This window comes from Anoplolepis gracilipes, chromosome 16 (genome assembly GCF_047496725.1).
Source record: "Anoplolepis gracilipes chromosome 16, ASM4749672v1, whole genome shotgun sequence".
Taxonomy (NCBI): domain Eukaryota; kingdom Metazoa; phylum Arthropoda; class Insecta; order Hymenoptera; family Formicidae; genus Anoplolepis; species Anoplolepis gracilipes.
Genome location: NC_132985.1, coordinates 6,032,364 through 6,049,516, shown reverse-complemented (window position 1 = coordinate 6,049,516; position 17,153 = coordinate 6,032,364). Strand labels below are relative to the sequence as shown.

At 28.7% G+C, this 17,153-nt stretch overlaps 3 protein-coding genes across 5 annotated transcripts; 1 reads left to right on the top strand and 2 right to left on the bottom strand.

Moving 5' to 3' along the window:
* Positions 1-1,456: 1,456 nt before the first annotated feature.
* LOC140674851 (circadian clock-controlled protein daywake) lies at positions 1,457-6,242 on the bottom strand. Its single transcript, XM_072908714.1, has 4 exons — positions 6,095-6,242; positions 2,781-3,161; positions 2,351-2,500; positions 1,457-1,971 (listed from the first exon to the last, which is right to left on the bottom strand). The coding sequence occupies exons 1-4, from the start codon at positions 6,153-6,155 to the stop codon at positions 1,823-1,825; spliced, it is 741 nt and encodes a 246-aa protein (XP_072764815.1). The 5' UTR covers positions 6,156-6,242; the 3' UTR covers positions 1,457-1,822.
* Positions 6,190-14,706, top strand: LOC140674846 (protein takeout). 3 transcript variants are annotated; one of them, XM_072908709.1, is made up of 5 exons: positions 10,794-11,738; positions 11,818-12,081; positions 13,194-13,321; positions 13,635-13,875; positions 14,062-14,706. In XM_072908709.1, the coding sequence occupies exons 3-5, from the start codon at positions 13,234-13,236 to the stop codon at positions 14,501-14,503; spliced, it is 771 nt and encodes a 256-aa protein (XP_072764810.1). In that variant the 5' UTR covers positions 10,794-11,738; positions 11,818-12,081; positions 13,194-13,233; the 3' UTR covers positions 14,504-14,706. The 3 variants fall into 3 exon arrangements, with proteins under 3 accessions (XP_072764811.1, XP_072764810.1, XP_072764809.1); XM_072908708.1 differs by having other exon boundaries at positions 11,815-12,081; XM_072908710.1 differs by lacking the exons at positions 10,794-11,738; positions 11,818-12,081 and adding an exon at positions 6,190-6,276.
* LOC140674844 (uncharacterized) lies at positions 8,490-11,644 on the bottom strand. The gene is made up of 6 exons (XM_072908703.1): positions 10,811-11,644; positions 10,340-10,612; positions 9,881-10,162; positions 9,390-9,516; positions 9,135-9,290; positions 8,490-8,611 (listed from the first exon to the last, which is right to left on the bottom strand). The coding sequence occupies exons 1-6, from the start codon at positions 11,642-11,644 to the stop codon at positions 8,490-8,492; spliced, it is 1,794 nt and encodes a 597-aa protein (XP_072764804.1).
* Positions 14,707-17,153: the final 2,447 nt, after the last annotated feature.

Below are 17,153 nucleotides of genomic sequence, written 5' to 3'. Positions count from 1 at the left end.
TATAGTTATAATGTATAAAGACAATCTTGTTTATTAGCGTTGATTGCCATGTAAATTATAATATGTTAATTATAATTATATATGTATAGAAAAAATCCTTTTCTTATAAAAAAATGATTTGTTTTAAAAATTTGCATACTATTAATTTCTTAGTTGTACCTTATATTTCAATATACGTGATTTAATTATCATATTTTATATAATAATCACAATACAATAATACATTAATAAATTATGTTTCCCAACTGAGTTATTGGAATGATTGGAAATCAATATTAAGTTAAGAATAAAATAGAGTATTATATATATATATATATATATATATATATATATATATATATATATATATATATAATTATAAAAGTATCATATAATTTATACTTTATAATTTTTAAAAGCATATCTCAGGTTATTTTGATTTACTAATCTAATAAGTCTAAAAAGAAAATTTAGCATATTTTTGGTTAATTAGATCATTATAAAAAAGTGAATAATTTATATTATAAATAATTGTGAATAAGATTATATTATAAAATTATATTATAAAATAAACACATACATATAGCGAACAGTACTTTATAGCTTAGAAGAAAGATATATTTGGAATGTCCTATTTTGCATATATGTAAATTGTAGAAAAATATACGAAAGAGCGAATCTAACAAAATTTACATAATCAAATTCTGAAGTTCATATTGCAAAATTTTCGCGCAAAGAAAGATATGCATTGAATTTGATTAAGTCTGTTACGTGCTAAAGTTACGCAAGTACCTGCACAATCTAAACTAAACTTTGTTGAAATAAAAAAGAAACGGAAATACAGTGCAAAATGAAAAAAATGTTAGTTGCAATAATCTGATGTAAATTGCTGCTGTATTATTACAGCAATAATTATATTGAGCTCAGTCGTGTATTACATTCCATCGTTGAATTAAATGCATTTAGAGTAACTATATATAAGTGCATATGGTTTTTCCAAAATCATTATCTAATTTTACTAATTTTTTCAGAACCTTTAAACTTTTTTTTTATTTTTATTTAATTTTTTTATATTCTTTAATATTCCACGATAATCACTGTCATTCATTTTAAATGCGTGTAATTTAAAAACACAGATAGATCATGATAATTAAAACTTTGAACCTTAATTTATCGATAACATCAGCGAAAAATATTACAACTGCAAAATATCTCAAAAAAATTTACTTATACAATATTATTTTTATTATAGTGTTAATTGAATAGTGTGGTAATTGGAAAAAAGGTATTTTCTTTAATACATATATATATATGTGTGTGTGTTTGTGGTCATAAAATTTTATTTTTTTTTAATTAATACACTTTTTATATATGCAATTTGAAGACCGATATACGAAACGGTTTTGTGCAAAAGTGCAGTTACAATATTTTTTATTAGTGCCGTTGCATCTAATAATATATAATATTTATATACGACAGTTTTCAATTATCACGTTTACTAAAAATAACTTGTCAAAAAAATAAACAAAAACGTAAGCGTTAGCTAATCAATTTGTATAACGTATCTCTTTTTGTTGAATTAATTAACAATATTTTTCACCACGTATATAAAAAAAAAAAAAAAAAAAAAAAAAAAAACGGTGTGTCACATGGTTAACATGACATTATTAAATAAAAAAGGTTTTCTTTGGAAATGAGACAACAATTCTATACATTTTATCAACTAGTCAGCGAAATGCATCACGATGTACGATAAAAAACTTACATTAAATCGCTTACTTATCGCAATATTCGCATTTTACATAACAAGTCGAGCAAGAGATTCGACTGTAGAATAGAAAACTCAAGGAACGAGTTCTTGCTTAGTAAGAACGCTGAGTGCTCTAGCAGCTAGAGCTTTGCTCACAGTCGCCGCAGTATCCTCGATAATTGGACTGGCTATGTCCAATACTATGCGGGGATTGGAATTGAAAAACGTTGCAGCGGCTTCGGCTAAAATAAATATAAATAATTTATAGGCAGATCTATGTAAAGAAGAAATTCATTATATACGAGTCGCAAAAAGTTTCTTGCTGAAAAAGTACACTGTCTATCTGTCAACTTTTTTTGATATTTATTGCAATATTTCTTGTTTTGCATGCTGTTCAATTATTATTAACACTACGGAAAAAGTTAAATATTGTAATTAAATGAGATATTTTATATTTTTAAGATATAAATATTAATTAATTTTTTTAAATTTGCATTTTGATGTAAATATTTTTATGTATATTTAAAATATATTAAAATATTTCAAATACGTAATATACTTAATGTATAAATTTTGCATGCAGTTATCAAGCAAAATTAATAGAGATGATTTAATTTTTACCGGCCAACGTGTGAGCAGGAGGTGCCTTTAATTTAATATTTCCATCACCGACGCGGATTTTAGTAATCAATGTGTCGATTTCGAGTCTCTGCACGCCATTTTTATCGACAACTTCCTTGCCTTGTGCACTTACTTGGGCTTCAGTGTCAGCTGAAAAAAAAAGATGACACAGCACGATTATGAAAAGTATACGATATATAGAAAATCTAGACTTATAATCTAATTATAAATGGCTAAAGATTTAAATTTTTTGAGCCTATTGTGACATATTATTTATACATCGCTTTTATCTGTCAAATTTTACTTAAAATTGATTTATATTTTATATTGATATATAAATATATATTATATAATATATATAATACATATTAATATATAAATATTTCTTGTTTCTCTTTCTACTAAGCTTTTAATTTCCTAGAAAACTTACTAAAATTTCCTTTGAAATTCCCTACTCCGCTCAAAGGCAGCAGCAACAATCTTCCTTGAACATCATATTCGCCGTTTACATAAATATAAGGCAGACGAACCTTGAGAGATACGGTCAAGTCGTTGGGATTTGCTTTAAGATCATGCACGACATAATTCGTAGCCCCATAAACGCGAATTTGACTCATATTAGCCTTAAGTTTCAAGGATTCTAGATTCCTGTCCACCGTCAAAGACGGCAGAAATAAAGGATCCAAGGCTGGCAATTTCAAAGAGGGTACTCCCTTGACGAGAAGCGGCGTGAGAGCTTGCAGCTGCTGGCGAACGCAGGTACTGTATTCCTCCAAATTGTCTGTTCGCGGACATGACGTTACTCCAGGAGCTAAAAACATCGAGATTAATATTAATAAGTTATTACAATGAGTCATGAAATTGATGAGTGGAACAGAGATCCATGTATTAGTCTGTGAGATCTAAAAATAGCATAAATAAGATTTATAAAATCAAGATTTGACATAAAATATATACATATGTTTGCACGTATTTATAAGACTTTCTGAATCAACTGATACAAAATTATTATTTAATAAATATTTGTATACAATATTTATTTTGAAAATATGCTCTTGATCTTTCATTCTTTTCTATAATCATATGATTAAAACAGAATTACGAAAATGACTCTGCAGAAAAATGTGAGGCGCATTGTTTGAATTTTTTAATTTTATATATATATATATATATATATATATGTTTTTTTAGAAATTATTTATATTCGATATAAATTGATATAAAAATATATATGCAATAATTCAAATAATTTACGAAGTAAAATAAAGTTTACAGAATTGAAGGCTTTTGCAAGTACAATGCATTGCAATTATTTTCAAGATGAATGATGTCATCGTATTGAGAAAGATAGACATTAGACATCTTTGAAGGCGACAAGTGATTGCAGACATTGCACCCTGTTGCGATGTCGGTTGAGCGAACGCGATAATGATAAGAACTCGACGATGACTAAGAGAGCGACTTTTTTCCGGCCAATCAATTCAGCCAGGCCTAAAATCGAAAGTGGACGGTAGTAGAAAGTGAAATTACGGAGGCGAATGTGGCGAATGAGTTTTATTATTTTTATATGCGACGTTTAGTATACACGGTGATTTCATGTGTGTCGCAGTAAAGACATCGAAAAAATTTACATAAACGATCGAGAAAGGATCGGTAAATAAGTAAAAAAAATATATGAAATAAGTTAAATAAAAAAAAAGAAACAATTCTTCAAGATGATCTTGTCAAAATATAATTGATCAAATAAAAGATTGATAATGCAATAAATAGTAATGTTTAATGATAACAATCCTGAAGCTCTAATTTTGAACAAAAAGTAAAAAACTGCAAATAAGAAAACAAATTTTCAATAAATTTTGTAATTAATTATTTAATTAGTGCATTGTAGGTACATATTTATATTATATATTAAAATATTAAATCCTCACTCTAATTATTAAAGTACTTAATAATTATTCTATATTTTATTAATAATTATTAATATTATATAGAATTTATAATATTAAATTTATATATAATTATTAATATTGTACAGAATATTTTATAGAATAATTATTAATATTAATTATCCTATATTTTTTCGAAATAGAATATTAAATAAACTACAAATAGTTAATAGATTGTTTGTGCACGACAATAATATGCACTTTTTTTCTAACACTTATTACTCTTATTATCTTTATTGCGAAAGATATAAAGATACGTAGTAATAAATGCTATTAGAAAAAAATACAAATTAACGTTTTTAGATTTCTCTCTTGTTAAAACAAAAAATTTAAAATTATATTATTTTACACCGCATGAGTTAGGGCGATGACAGGAAAACCACTACTCAAGTAAAAGTGTTCAATTAAATTGTAGATTACATTGTCTCTCACGTATGGAATAAGTAAAAGCAACGACATTGTCGTTCCACGTAAGGAGAATATCTATCCGGTGATGTCGCAATACTTCCGGGTTTCTATTGACTGCTCAATAACAGTTGACATACTTTTATAAATTACATGTTAATCGAAAATTGTATGTAAGATACATCCATACATCGATTATAACTTTAATTGCCTTTTTCATGGTCATATCATTCCTGATCAGTGACTTTCTATCAATACAAATATCTATAAACTCTTAACTGTAATTTTTTTTTTATATATTTATCTATTATTGCGAAGAAATTATTATTAAAATTATTATAAGAAAATTTTATTATTGATAAAAAATTGAAAATTTTTAATTTAATGTTATATGATTTTATAACTAATCCACTTATTATTGAAATATAATGATTTAAAATAATCTTTGATATCCACAGATATGTAATTTTACGATTTTAAAATTGTATCGATTAAACATAATTGTATAGAAGCCTCACTTACACATACAGTATCTCTAACTACGAGTGAATATTAAATCGCATAATGTATTTTCATATCGTTACCAGAGTCATATATTTCTATATAACATGCATGAGTTGTAAAAAGTCACTCTATAAAAACACTTGCTCAATTATATCGATCGATTTCTTAAAAAAAGATAATTAGACACACAATTACCTTACATATCTCAATCTTATGTATATATACGTATATATACATATAAAGTATCTCGCAACAATCAAGAAAAAGATAATTTTGCAAAAATAAATTTATATATAAATATATATTAAATATATGTAGAGATATATTTAAATATATATTTAAAAATGACAGAATTAAATAAAAATAATATCTATGATCTTACCTCAATGTTTATAAATACAAACACAAACAAAAACATTTATCCACACACAAAAATAATCAAAACTTGGCCAATTAACTAACGTATAACTCAACGTAAAAAATTTTTTTACAAATTTTTCTATGTCCATACATAATATATAATGTTCATACGTAATACAAAATACATAACTTATTCTTAAATTAACATCTTAAATGCCATAATATATGTTAATCAACATTACAGAAAAATAAAAAAAAAAAAAAATGAACAAGATAACATATGATATAATGTTGTAATGTGAGTAAATTTGCTATTATATAAATCGTACACCAATTATCTTTTTAATGAATGATATACACGGGAGAAGAAACAAAAACCCACAATATTATGCACGTAAAAAAAATTAAAATTGTTATTAACTTCTTATTAATTAATATTCTTGGCAAATAAACTTATGCAATTAAAATGTTATGTATATTATTATCATAATTTATCGATATAATTTATATCTTTGACGAATAAACTTACGCAGTTCCGACACAGCAGTCCGCGTCCACAGGGCGAACAGCACGAGTCCGATCAGCATCATTCTTTTGATTACGATCCTCTTGTGTACGTGTGATCGCGATTGTATGACTCTTCTCTCGCGAGATATGTACGATGGCAATTAGCGACAGCGATATCGAAAATGCGTGCGATGGCCCCGTCGCGTGAGTATATATAAAGTGCACTTTCTCCGGTACCACCCCACTCGGACGACAGTGATGGTGAATTTATCACGGTAGAATGCCTCCTTTTAACTCAGTCAGGGCCGTAGCCAATCTTCACACACGCGCATACGCACGCGTACGTGACAAACATGCGCGCACACACGACGTTGAAATTACGGGAAACTGTAAGTACCTCGGAGCGCACGTTTATTACAATCTCGCGACGTCTTCGTAAATGATGGACGCGACGTCCCTTTTGCGACGTCCAAGGATGAGGACGAGAGACGCGGTCGCGTGGATGATTACGCGGTTTCAAGACGAGATCGTTGACTTTCGAAATGCCATTGTTACGCGGACAACGTTATTCTTTTCTTGGACATACGCGAAAAAGGCCTCGCGATATTATTTCGCGAGGTAATTTAGTCTAACGACGAAGCCATTAGCGCTTGGTCGGGAAGAGTGATTCTCTTGGAGACGCGGCTGTTTTCTTTTTGCCCGATATGTAACCGACGATTTTCGCTCGATACTTGAGCCTGTTGACATAAATCAGCTGAGCGCCGTGTCTGATTTGTCAAATATTTTTCAAAAACATTTATAGTGACAGTTTTTGTATTCTCGCATGTTGTCATTCTTATATAAAATTATAAAATTATCAGTTAAATATTATTATATTATTATATATTATTATTATATATTATTATATATTATTATATATTAAATATTATTATATATTATTATATTATTTATTATGAACATTATTTTATCAAATCGATTTTCGTAATATTTTCATCGACTATATTTTTTAGTATTTGTACAAGACTTACATCTATTTTGATATATAAATATTCAACATTTTCGTTTATAATAATAGAATATTGAATACTTATCTGATTTAATGATTTTGAGATAAAATTACACATAAAATATATAGGAAACGCTTGCTTGTAAACCGCTGATTGTTAGACATGAAAGCATAATACATATCCGTTATGCCAATACGTAATATAGATGCATAATAAGATGTGGTAATATATACGTGTTACATATGTAAGGTTAGAATTACGACTTATACACGAAGAATAAAACATGGAAAGTTACTATATTGAAGCTGAAAATGTCAACAAGGACTTTCAGGCCATAGGCCAGGGCTGCGATCTGCGAACACGTCCTTTTCTTCAGAGATAGAGAAGTTACTCAATTTTATTCAATGTAAAATCTCGCTAAAAACTCTCTACAAATAATTGTTTACAACTTCCGACATTGAATTGATTTTAATAATTATTTTTTTTTTTGTATTTAAATCGAGAGATACAAATACAGGTAATTGGCGTGCATCGTACATACAATTATCGCTCTGAATCATTTCTCGCTAATAATTTATACTTTTTTTTCAAATTCTTGTAAATTTTTGTGATTAACCAAGATACATAATTATAATCTTCTCACTTAGTACTTAATAAAAACTAAATTTTATCCCATTATACATATCTTACACAATCATTTTTCATGTAATGCAGCATTTAAAAAATAACACTGTAATAAAAAAAATAAATTATATGATAGATAAATAAACAAAGAATAAAAGTTAAAAATTATATAAATAATTGAAATTATTTAAAAAATTGAATTGTGATTAAAATTCTTTAATAAAACGTATAAAATTGCAAAATTAATTTAAATTTCACAAGTATTGTAAGCATAACCGATAATATATATATATATGTCTGATGCCATTATATAACTATTATGCGATACATGAATAAACAAGGAATAACATTCATAAAGAGAGTTAAAAATAATTAAAATTATTTAAAAAATCGGATTATTTGAAATTCTTTAGTAAAATGCAAAATTGCAAAATTAATTTAGTACGTTTTAGATTATCATACTCTTTTAAAAATGCAGGATAAAACTCATATGTACCTATAAGTATAGTAAGTATACAGATACACTAAATAAAACCCCATTATGCTGAAAAGTGCATAAATATTTACGTAAGCAAAGAAACAAAAACATCCCAAAATAACAATAAATAAAATACATGTTGTGACAAACTCTCAGAAATAAAGAATTAAAATTAAGTCGTATGAAATAAAAATAAATTAACAAAAGACAAATAAATAAATACAGAAAAGTAAGCGAACAGAAACGTATAGCTGGAGGCGCAAAATTCTCGATCGCCTCGGACACTTGATCGATCAAGTGGAAACTGGCTAATTGACGGGTAAATTCTTGTACATCCTGTAGATCAGCGCGTCGGCCGTTTTCTCGCTAAGCCCCTTAGTGGCAAAGTCGTCGGCGAGCATTGCAGCAACTGCCTCTGCAGCCGTTAAACCTGACGGAGGAAAGTGAATCACAGCGTGAAGATTAATGAGAGATTAATCGTGTTAGCGAGAGGACTTTTACTCTCTCGCGACAGCTCTCGGTATGCGTTTGGATTCAATTAATGCGCCCGTTTCATCCTGGATTATTTTTTTTTTTTTCCTCTCAGAAATTAAGCGAAAAGATTTTAGGATCTTTGCCACGTGGTTATCCTCTGCGCGAGTACTTTTGCCTGCTTGATTTTTATTTACCCCGTTTATATAATTGACAAGACACTTACTCGATATCGCGAATCGACGTTACTTTCCAAGGAAGAATTCGACTTTTCATTCTGTCAAGTAATTACGGAAGAGTCGTGCGACAGTCGCGTAACAAACACAAATGTGATTTCACGTAATCGTCAAGACCGGCTTTAAAGCTATCGATCGATTTTATCTGACAGTTAATGGCTAATTTATTGTTTCCTCTCTCTCTCTTTCTCTCAACGAAGGCACTGGTATTTTTCCAAAGGAATACAATAATCGTCAGACACTTACTATAATTGAGAATAACTTGCACTGGTCCCTTCTCATTTATACCTTGAAGACTGATCTTATTGTTCCTGGCGGACAATTTGGCTCTGGCAGCTCGAACGATCATCAGCTGTTCGTTTATCTTCTTCAGTTCCAGTGTAAAATCTCCCACTACGTCGGCTATCGAAGCAATAAAAGGTGACATTGATTAAAATTTTCATTGGTTTTCATGCGTGCAATCTTACGCAAAGTAATCGCATGCAAGCTTTTTTTTCTTACTAAAGTTTCCGGTCAACAGGCCATTGCCACGTAACATCTCCTTTCCCACTTTTCCGGTAAGCGTGTATTGAGACTTTATGCGAAGCATCGGAACACGTATTCTCAAACTCACATGCATCACGTCATCCTAGAAATTCTCAGAATATACAGGGTGTCCCATGGGAAAGTGCTTAAACAATCAGTCATTTTTCAAAATGCACATAGGGAGCAAGAAACGTAAAATATCTTTTAATAGAGCATATTTAGTTCATTATATATATATTTAAAATGCTTTATTAGAAGCTATTTTACTTTTTCTACTCCGTATATAAAAATGACAGCTGATCAGCAACTTCCCAGCAATTGGACACCTTTATAAGATATATAAAAATAAATAAATAATAACTTAGTACTAGACTTATTATAAAAATAATAAATCTTTCTTTCTCCCATTAAAGAAAATTTTTCAAACATGTGGATTGAAATAAAATATCAATTTCTTCATCAATTACTTCATCAATTATTTCAGGATGCGCTCGCTTCGTTCTCCTGGTATCGTTGAGCCTAATATTTTGAGAAACACTATCATTTCTCGCGTCCACTCCACCATAATGATAAATCAACTGCATGCCTTCTTCAAAGTATCCTTGTTGCTCCTGATAAGTCTTCGCGTATCTAGTTAGATTCTTTAAATTGTTAGCTTGCATCGCAGCTTTAACCATGTCGTTCTTCTTGCGCAAGGCTTCGCCTTCCGTAAAATTGTGGATAATAAATCTTGTATTCTCCCGAATATTCTAAGTAGACGAAAATTCACAACAATCACAATCTTTTTTTGCGAATAAAAAATTGATAGGAATAAAAAAATACAATAATATAATTAATAAATATCACAAGTGAAAAATAAAAATATAATACAAAAATAATAATAAAAATAATAAAATAAAATAATAATAATAATATAATAAAAATACCTTCATGACATCCTCAATGCCATATACTTGTCGATTTTCTGCGGGATCGATATCGAAGTTACCGAAACGTTTCATGCTTCCGTTAGCTTTGTCATCCGTGTAGATAATATCGATGTAACCCGGTCGCTCTCTCATTCCGTTTCTCGATAATTTAACATTGCCCAAAGGTGTAACGTTTGATCGTAAAGACTGTTCTCTATTATACAACGCAGGCGGTCTTGCGTCATCCGGTTGATTTTTCAACCTAGTCTCGACTGTTTCCGACGCAGAAACCTGTTTTAATAAATTTTGTAGTTTGAAAGTTTCTGCATATTAATATTACGCTGTCGCTAATATCACTTCATTCCAAAATATGCAGAAAACTTATATAAAAATTATATAAAAATATTACATAATAATATAAACAATATACAAGTAATGTACAATTATTTTGCTATTAAGAAAAATTATACAGAGAACAATTAAATAAACCTCAACGTCCTCGATTCGTTTTCCATATCTATCATGAGCATCTTGTCGTGATTCATATTTCCGGCTGCCTCGTTGATTTCCTCTAAATTGAGAATCCTTTGTATCTTCACAATCAACTACATCTTCACCGCTTCGCGAGTTTCCCTGATATGCTTGAACATTTTCCGTCTTCTGTGCATAAATAGGTTGAACATAAGTCGGACGCCTGGAATCTTCGAAATTCCCGGGATTCGTCTCAAAATTGCTCGACGCTTTTAAATTGCTTCTATGAAAGCCAGAACGAAGAGGCGTTCGTCGATCGTATTGTTGATTTTGCTCAAATATCCTGGAACCATGTTGATCTTGTTGCAACCTTTCGAAGCGACCTTCCTGATAACGCGAAGACGGTCTGATATCAGTGGTTCGATTCACGGGCGAAACGACAGCTTCGAAACTCTCCCTCGGCACATTAGGTTCCCTCATCATGGTATGGAATCTGTATCTAATAGAATCCACACCTCTGACGTTGTTGTAGCTCACGTATCCGGCCTCGAATTCGCTCAAGTTGGAATTGAGTCCGCCACGAGCGACGTGGATACTCTCCAAAATCGATTCGTTGAGACCGACAATCTCCAAGTTTCTCAGGATCACCCTGTAATTGGTCTCGCCCTCGGACTGATCAACTTTGATTACCGGCACCCTCAACGGATCCAGCTTGCCAATCTTCGTCAGACCCCCGGACACCGTCTTGTTCCAGAACAGCCGGGACATTTCTAATAACGCGCATCTCGCCAAAGTTGTCGTCGAGAGTATTAAAAGGACGTGAAAGATGTGCTGTGACCCTAATCTTTGCATTTTGTCTTTGCAGTTAATAATTTTTCCTTAAAAACGTCGAATTTATCGTATCTTGTTGATTGAACGGAAACACCTCTTCGGATTCTTCAATAAGGTACGTCGATCTCCCAAACGTCGATTTTTGGTTTTAAAATCAACAATAATATTATACCGATAATAACGAATATTAGCAGGAAACATGCAACAATCGTGCACATCAGCATTCGATTCAACATGTATTGCGTCCCGCTAATTTTTTGGTTACTCGATGATTCTACGCAACATCTCGGAAATAACGATTTTTGGAAAATAAAAAAAAAATATCGACGATGTCTACAAGCTTGGAGCAAAACTATCGACTGCAAGTCAACGATGCACTCTCGGAAAGTTTTTATAGTCGATCGTGGAAGGGCATAGAGGATCTGGGCCATGGACCAATCTTGATGCTGGTTAACTAAGTGGGTCTTAGTCAGACAATTTATTTTCTTCGATGCGTACATTTCCTTAAATTCCCTTATTACGCGATGATGTAATGGAGAGCAAGGTTCTCAGAAATGACCTTCTGTTACTTGACAGATCATTAGAACAAAATTAAAATTTAAAATAAATATCAAAAGCTATAAAATTATCCACAATTATCGAAAATTATAGAATTCTAAGGATTTTAAGGAAGACACTGATTTTCTATGCTAAAAGTTAAATAATCTAATATATTTCGAGAATTTCATGAATTTGCGCAAAGACACTTGCCTTTTATTCTTTCATTATAAAATATAATTTAGATTTTTAAAATTAAATTAAAAATAAAAATTAAATTAGATTTTAAGAAAGAATTCTAAGGACTTTAAGGAAGTCACAGATTTTCTATGCTAAAAGTTAAATAATCTAATATATTTCGAGATTCATGAATCTGCGCAAAGATTTTTGCAAAGACACTTGATTTTTATTCTTTTAAAATTATATTTTAAAATCTAAAATTAATAATTAATTTTCGAGTGAAAATAAAAATTTGTCTGCAGAATTAAAATATTTATTTTAATGAATTTGTGTATCAATAATTCTAGTCACTATAAAATATACATATAATAATAATATAAATAAAAAAAAGAAAAATATATATATATATATATATATATATATATATATATATATATATATCTGTGTGTATAATATAAATATAATGTATTAATAATATATATAATTTTTATACAGTCACATTATAAAAAAGTTACTTTAATGTAAGATAATTTTGAAATTAAATTACATTCTGGATTTATTTCTGCTTCAATTCACAAATTAACAATTAATTTTATATTTTAAAAGGCTAAAAGTGCTTTATATAATGTCAAATCAAATTCATGAATCTCAAAATTTATTATTTAAATCTATTAACTTTTGATGGATGATTTGTGTAATCTGTTTAAATTAAATTACAATATTAAAATGAAACGCAAATTATTTCATGTCAAACAAGCATAACTTAACTCGTAAAGGAGGGCAACGTGAGTAGGGGGACTATTAAAATCGCGTAATCAGCGCATTGTACAATTCAAATATTTTTTTTTTTCAGCATTTCAAGATATCGATGAATTATTTCATGTACGGACTTCATGGTAGCCACAATGCACACAAACGTGAATATATTTGCATTTTTACTAATAGTAACTGGTTTAATTGCAGTGCGATCTCGAGATATACGTAAGTAAAAACATAAATTGCTTTGTAAGATAGTTTTTTATACTCATTATATGATTGCGTGTAATGATGTTTACTTTATAAAAATGATTCATGAAGTTGAATCTTTCAAAACCTGACGCATAATAATTTTTAATAAAATATGGCAAATAATATGCTAAATCTCTTTATTAATATCTCTTATAATTTACTTTCTTTTAAGTTTTTATATTTTGTATTAAATGTCACCTACTAATGTTAACTGTTAATTATTACATTATTAACATTAAACATTATTTTAATCACAAAAAATTAGAAAAAAAATTAATTTTTTTAGCGTCGTTCCTGAAAATATGTCATCGCAACGATCCGGATTTAAACGAATGCGTAAAACAAAGCGTGGACTCATTAAGACCTTACCTGAAGACAGGTATTCCAGCATTACAAATACCACCTTGTGAGCCGCTTCGCGTACCACAAATTGAAATCAGCCAAGCAGCTGGTCCAATTTCCATCACATCGAGATATTCTGATATCGAGGTTCAAGGTGGAACAAACTTCATCTTGAAAAGCGTCAAGTAAGTCCCGCGACAGATCAAATTAAAAAACGAGCTCATTTTAAAAAATTGAGCTTGTATAACTTTTTTTTTATTAATTAATTTTGATAGGTTTTATTCATATTAATTGAATCGCGTGTTAAAATTATTTATAAATTATTAATTCTATCGCACGCAGAACTTATATAGTGCTCCTATTTTTTTCAGAATTGACGTTGATAACGATCGCGTTAGATTGAAGCTGTATCTTCCACATCTGGAAATGACCGCGCATTACAACCTAAAGGGAAAGATCCTGTTGTTGCCGATAAACGGAAACGGATTGGCGCGTGGTAATTTCACGGATATCGATGTCGTAGCCACTGTCCAAGGTGAACGTTATCAATCTGAGAAAACCGGTGAGATTCATTATCGTGTGGCCGACTTATACGTGGACTTTGACGTTGGACACGCCAACATCCATCTGGATAATTTATTCAACGGCGATGATACTTTATCCAATGCTATGAACCTCTTCTTAAACGACAACTGGAAAATTATAGCGGCCGAAATTAAGCCAGCTCTCGAGGATACCGTTTCAGACATTTTCAAAACATTCTCGAATAAGATTTACTCCAAGTTTCCGCTGGACACATTGCTACCGCTCTAAATAATATGTAGTCGTCTTTTTACCGATATAAAAAAATAAATACAGGTAAACTTATTTACGTATAGCGTATATGTACATAGACTTACAATAGATATTGTAATACAGAATTGTAATATACAATTAATATTATCTATATCAAAAGCGACACTCAATATATGTCCAAGTATTCAACAAATTCGTAAATTATGTGAAAATAAATAAATACACACGATAATTCTTTATTTAAACTGATTAATATAATATCTTGATTATAAAATAAATAATAAAAAATAATAAAAATTGTTTTTGTACTAATTTAATTTAGCTTTATTTGCGAAATTATTATATGATATTGACAGCAGTCATTTAAACTTAATATTTTATAAAATTTATGATAATAATATACAAATATATAATTTATAATGATATAAAGTTAATTAAACATGTGCATGTGTATTATTTGAAAGAGATGCACTTAAAATGGAAATACAAAATGTAAAATACCTATTTTGTATTTTGCATTTAAAATGCATGTTTTCAAAAACTATTTTACATTTCTATTTAATCTATCAATTTTCTATTTCTATTAAATGCATTTTTCTTGCAAATTCAAAAATTAATCGAGATATCAATCATAATTCTAAATATCAATAAATCAAGAGGTTTATGTTACACTGCACTTGTTCAATTTCTAAAATAAATCCTAGATAAAATGTTTAGTAATTTAATTATTGTGTGCATATATAGCTAACTCATGGTCATCATTCGTGCAATTTATATCATGTAGTAACGCCAAAATATGCAGATGCGGTTTTATGTAAAAAATAAGAATGGATAAAAGAAGATTTAATTTAATAGATAAATTGTAATAAGAAATACAGATAACAAGAAAAACAAGAATTTAAATATAAATCAATATAAATATAAATATAAATATACATATAAAAATAAATATAAGCATAAATATAAATATAAATATACATATAAAAATAAATATAAATATACAAATATAAATATTTAAAAAAATTATTTTCATTTTAAAAACTATTTTAAAAATGCCTATTTTTCATTTCCTATTTGAAATGAATGTCTGATAATCATTTTGTATTTTGCAGTTTTAAATGGAAATGTTCTAACTGTTTTGCATTTTTAATTCCAAATAGGTTCGAACACTCATTGCACATCTCTAATTTTATTCACAATTTTATTTTCTATCTGTGATTATGTTGATTATGTCATTACGTGTATTTGCGAGAAAATAGGTATTTCACTTTTATGCGTATCTTTTACATATTCATGTTTTTTATTATGTCATCACGTAAATGTGTGAAAAAATATTTTTTATGCGTATCTTCTACGCATTCTGATCAATTTTGATCCTCTATCTTGTATAAATTAGATAGCCTATCAATTTTTCTAGCCAATTAAACGTACTTTTCCTTAATCATCACCGGATTTATTCTCATTGCATTAGTGATATATGTGTCGTAGCCAGATTACAAAATCCGTCTTTTTATAAAATGCCTAGACGTTTTATAAAGTGCGGCCATATTCTTAAATCGTGGTTAGATTTGAAATATTTTACAATCTAGCTAAGAATTTTAGTTTTTTTATAAAATGCTAACAAGCGATCCGCTACATTATCAAATACAATGATTGTATATATCGTTTTAGATTCTGACTGGTTCATTTCAGTCGTTTTATGCAAATTTTGTTATAAATCAAAAATGAAATGCAACAGCCGTTGTCATGCTGTCGGTTCTTGTTCAAACAAGTAAACATTTTACTTTTTATAAAATTTAATAACATTATTAATAAAAGTGTTTATTAAAGATTTTATTTATGTTATTTTTTACAAAATTTAATAATATTATTAATAAATATATTTATATAAGTTTAACTATTTTCTTATTTAACAAAATACACGAAATCATCACTTTTCTATAAATAAGTGGCTATCCTATAAACAGTTCATAATATACATATTAAAAAATATTTAAAAAATTTATTTAAAAAATTATTCAGCCTAATCTATTTCAGCTTAATCAGTTTAATCTGCAAATAATGGAAATATATGATGCACACTAATATATTTTTCTATATCTTTGCGTTAATAGAGTAATTGTAATAAGATAATAAGCATGTATCTTAAATTCTTCTATTATTTTTCATTACTTAAACTATTTAGTTTAGTGATTTATTATTTGATGCTCCATCAATTATTTTTGTTGTTTAAATTATTTAAGCTAGAGTATCATGTGTTATTGTGCTTTTCTTTACTTATAATGAATTACTTTGTGTGCCGAGAAATACATTTTTTTAATAATTAAATTTCAATATTTACACTATAAAAATAATTTCGCAATTATATTTTATTTTTAAATATCAAATACTTTTAAATATTATATATAATTTAGATAATATATTATTATATTTATGATCTTCTCTTCTTTTTAACACAAAAGTTTCTTATCCCTACAAACTGTTAACCATCGTTGCAGTTGAGTATAATCACAAATCATTTTCTAGGCTGTAAGAAATCTTTCCTTGAATGATTAAAACAGTACATAAACGTATAATTTATTTGCTTAAGAAAATAGCATTATACATGTTAATATATTAATAGGATTATGCATTATGTATGTTTTGTAAGGATGATTTTTAATTTTAT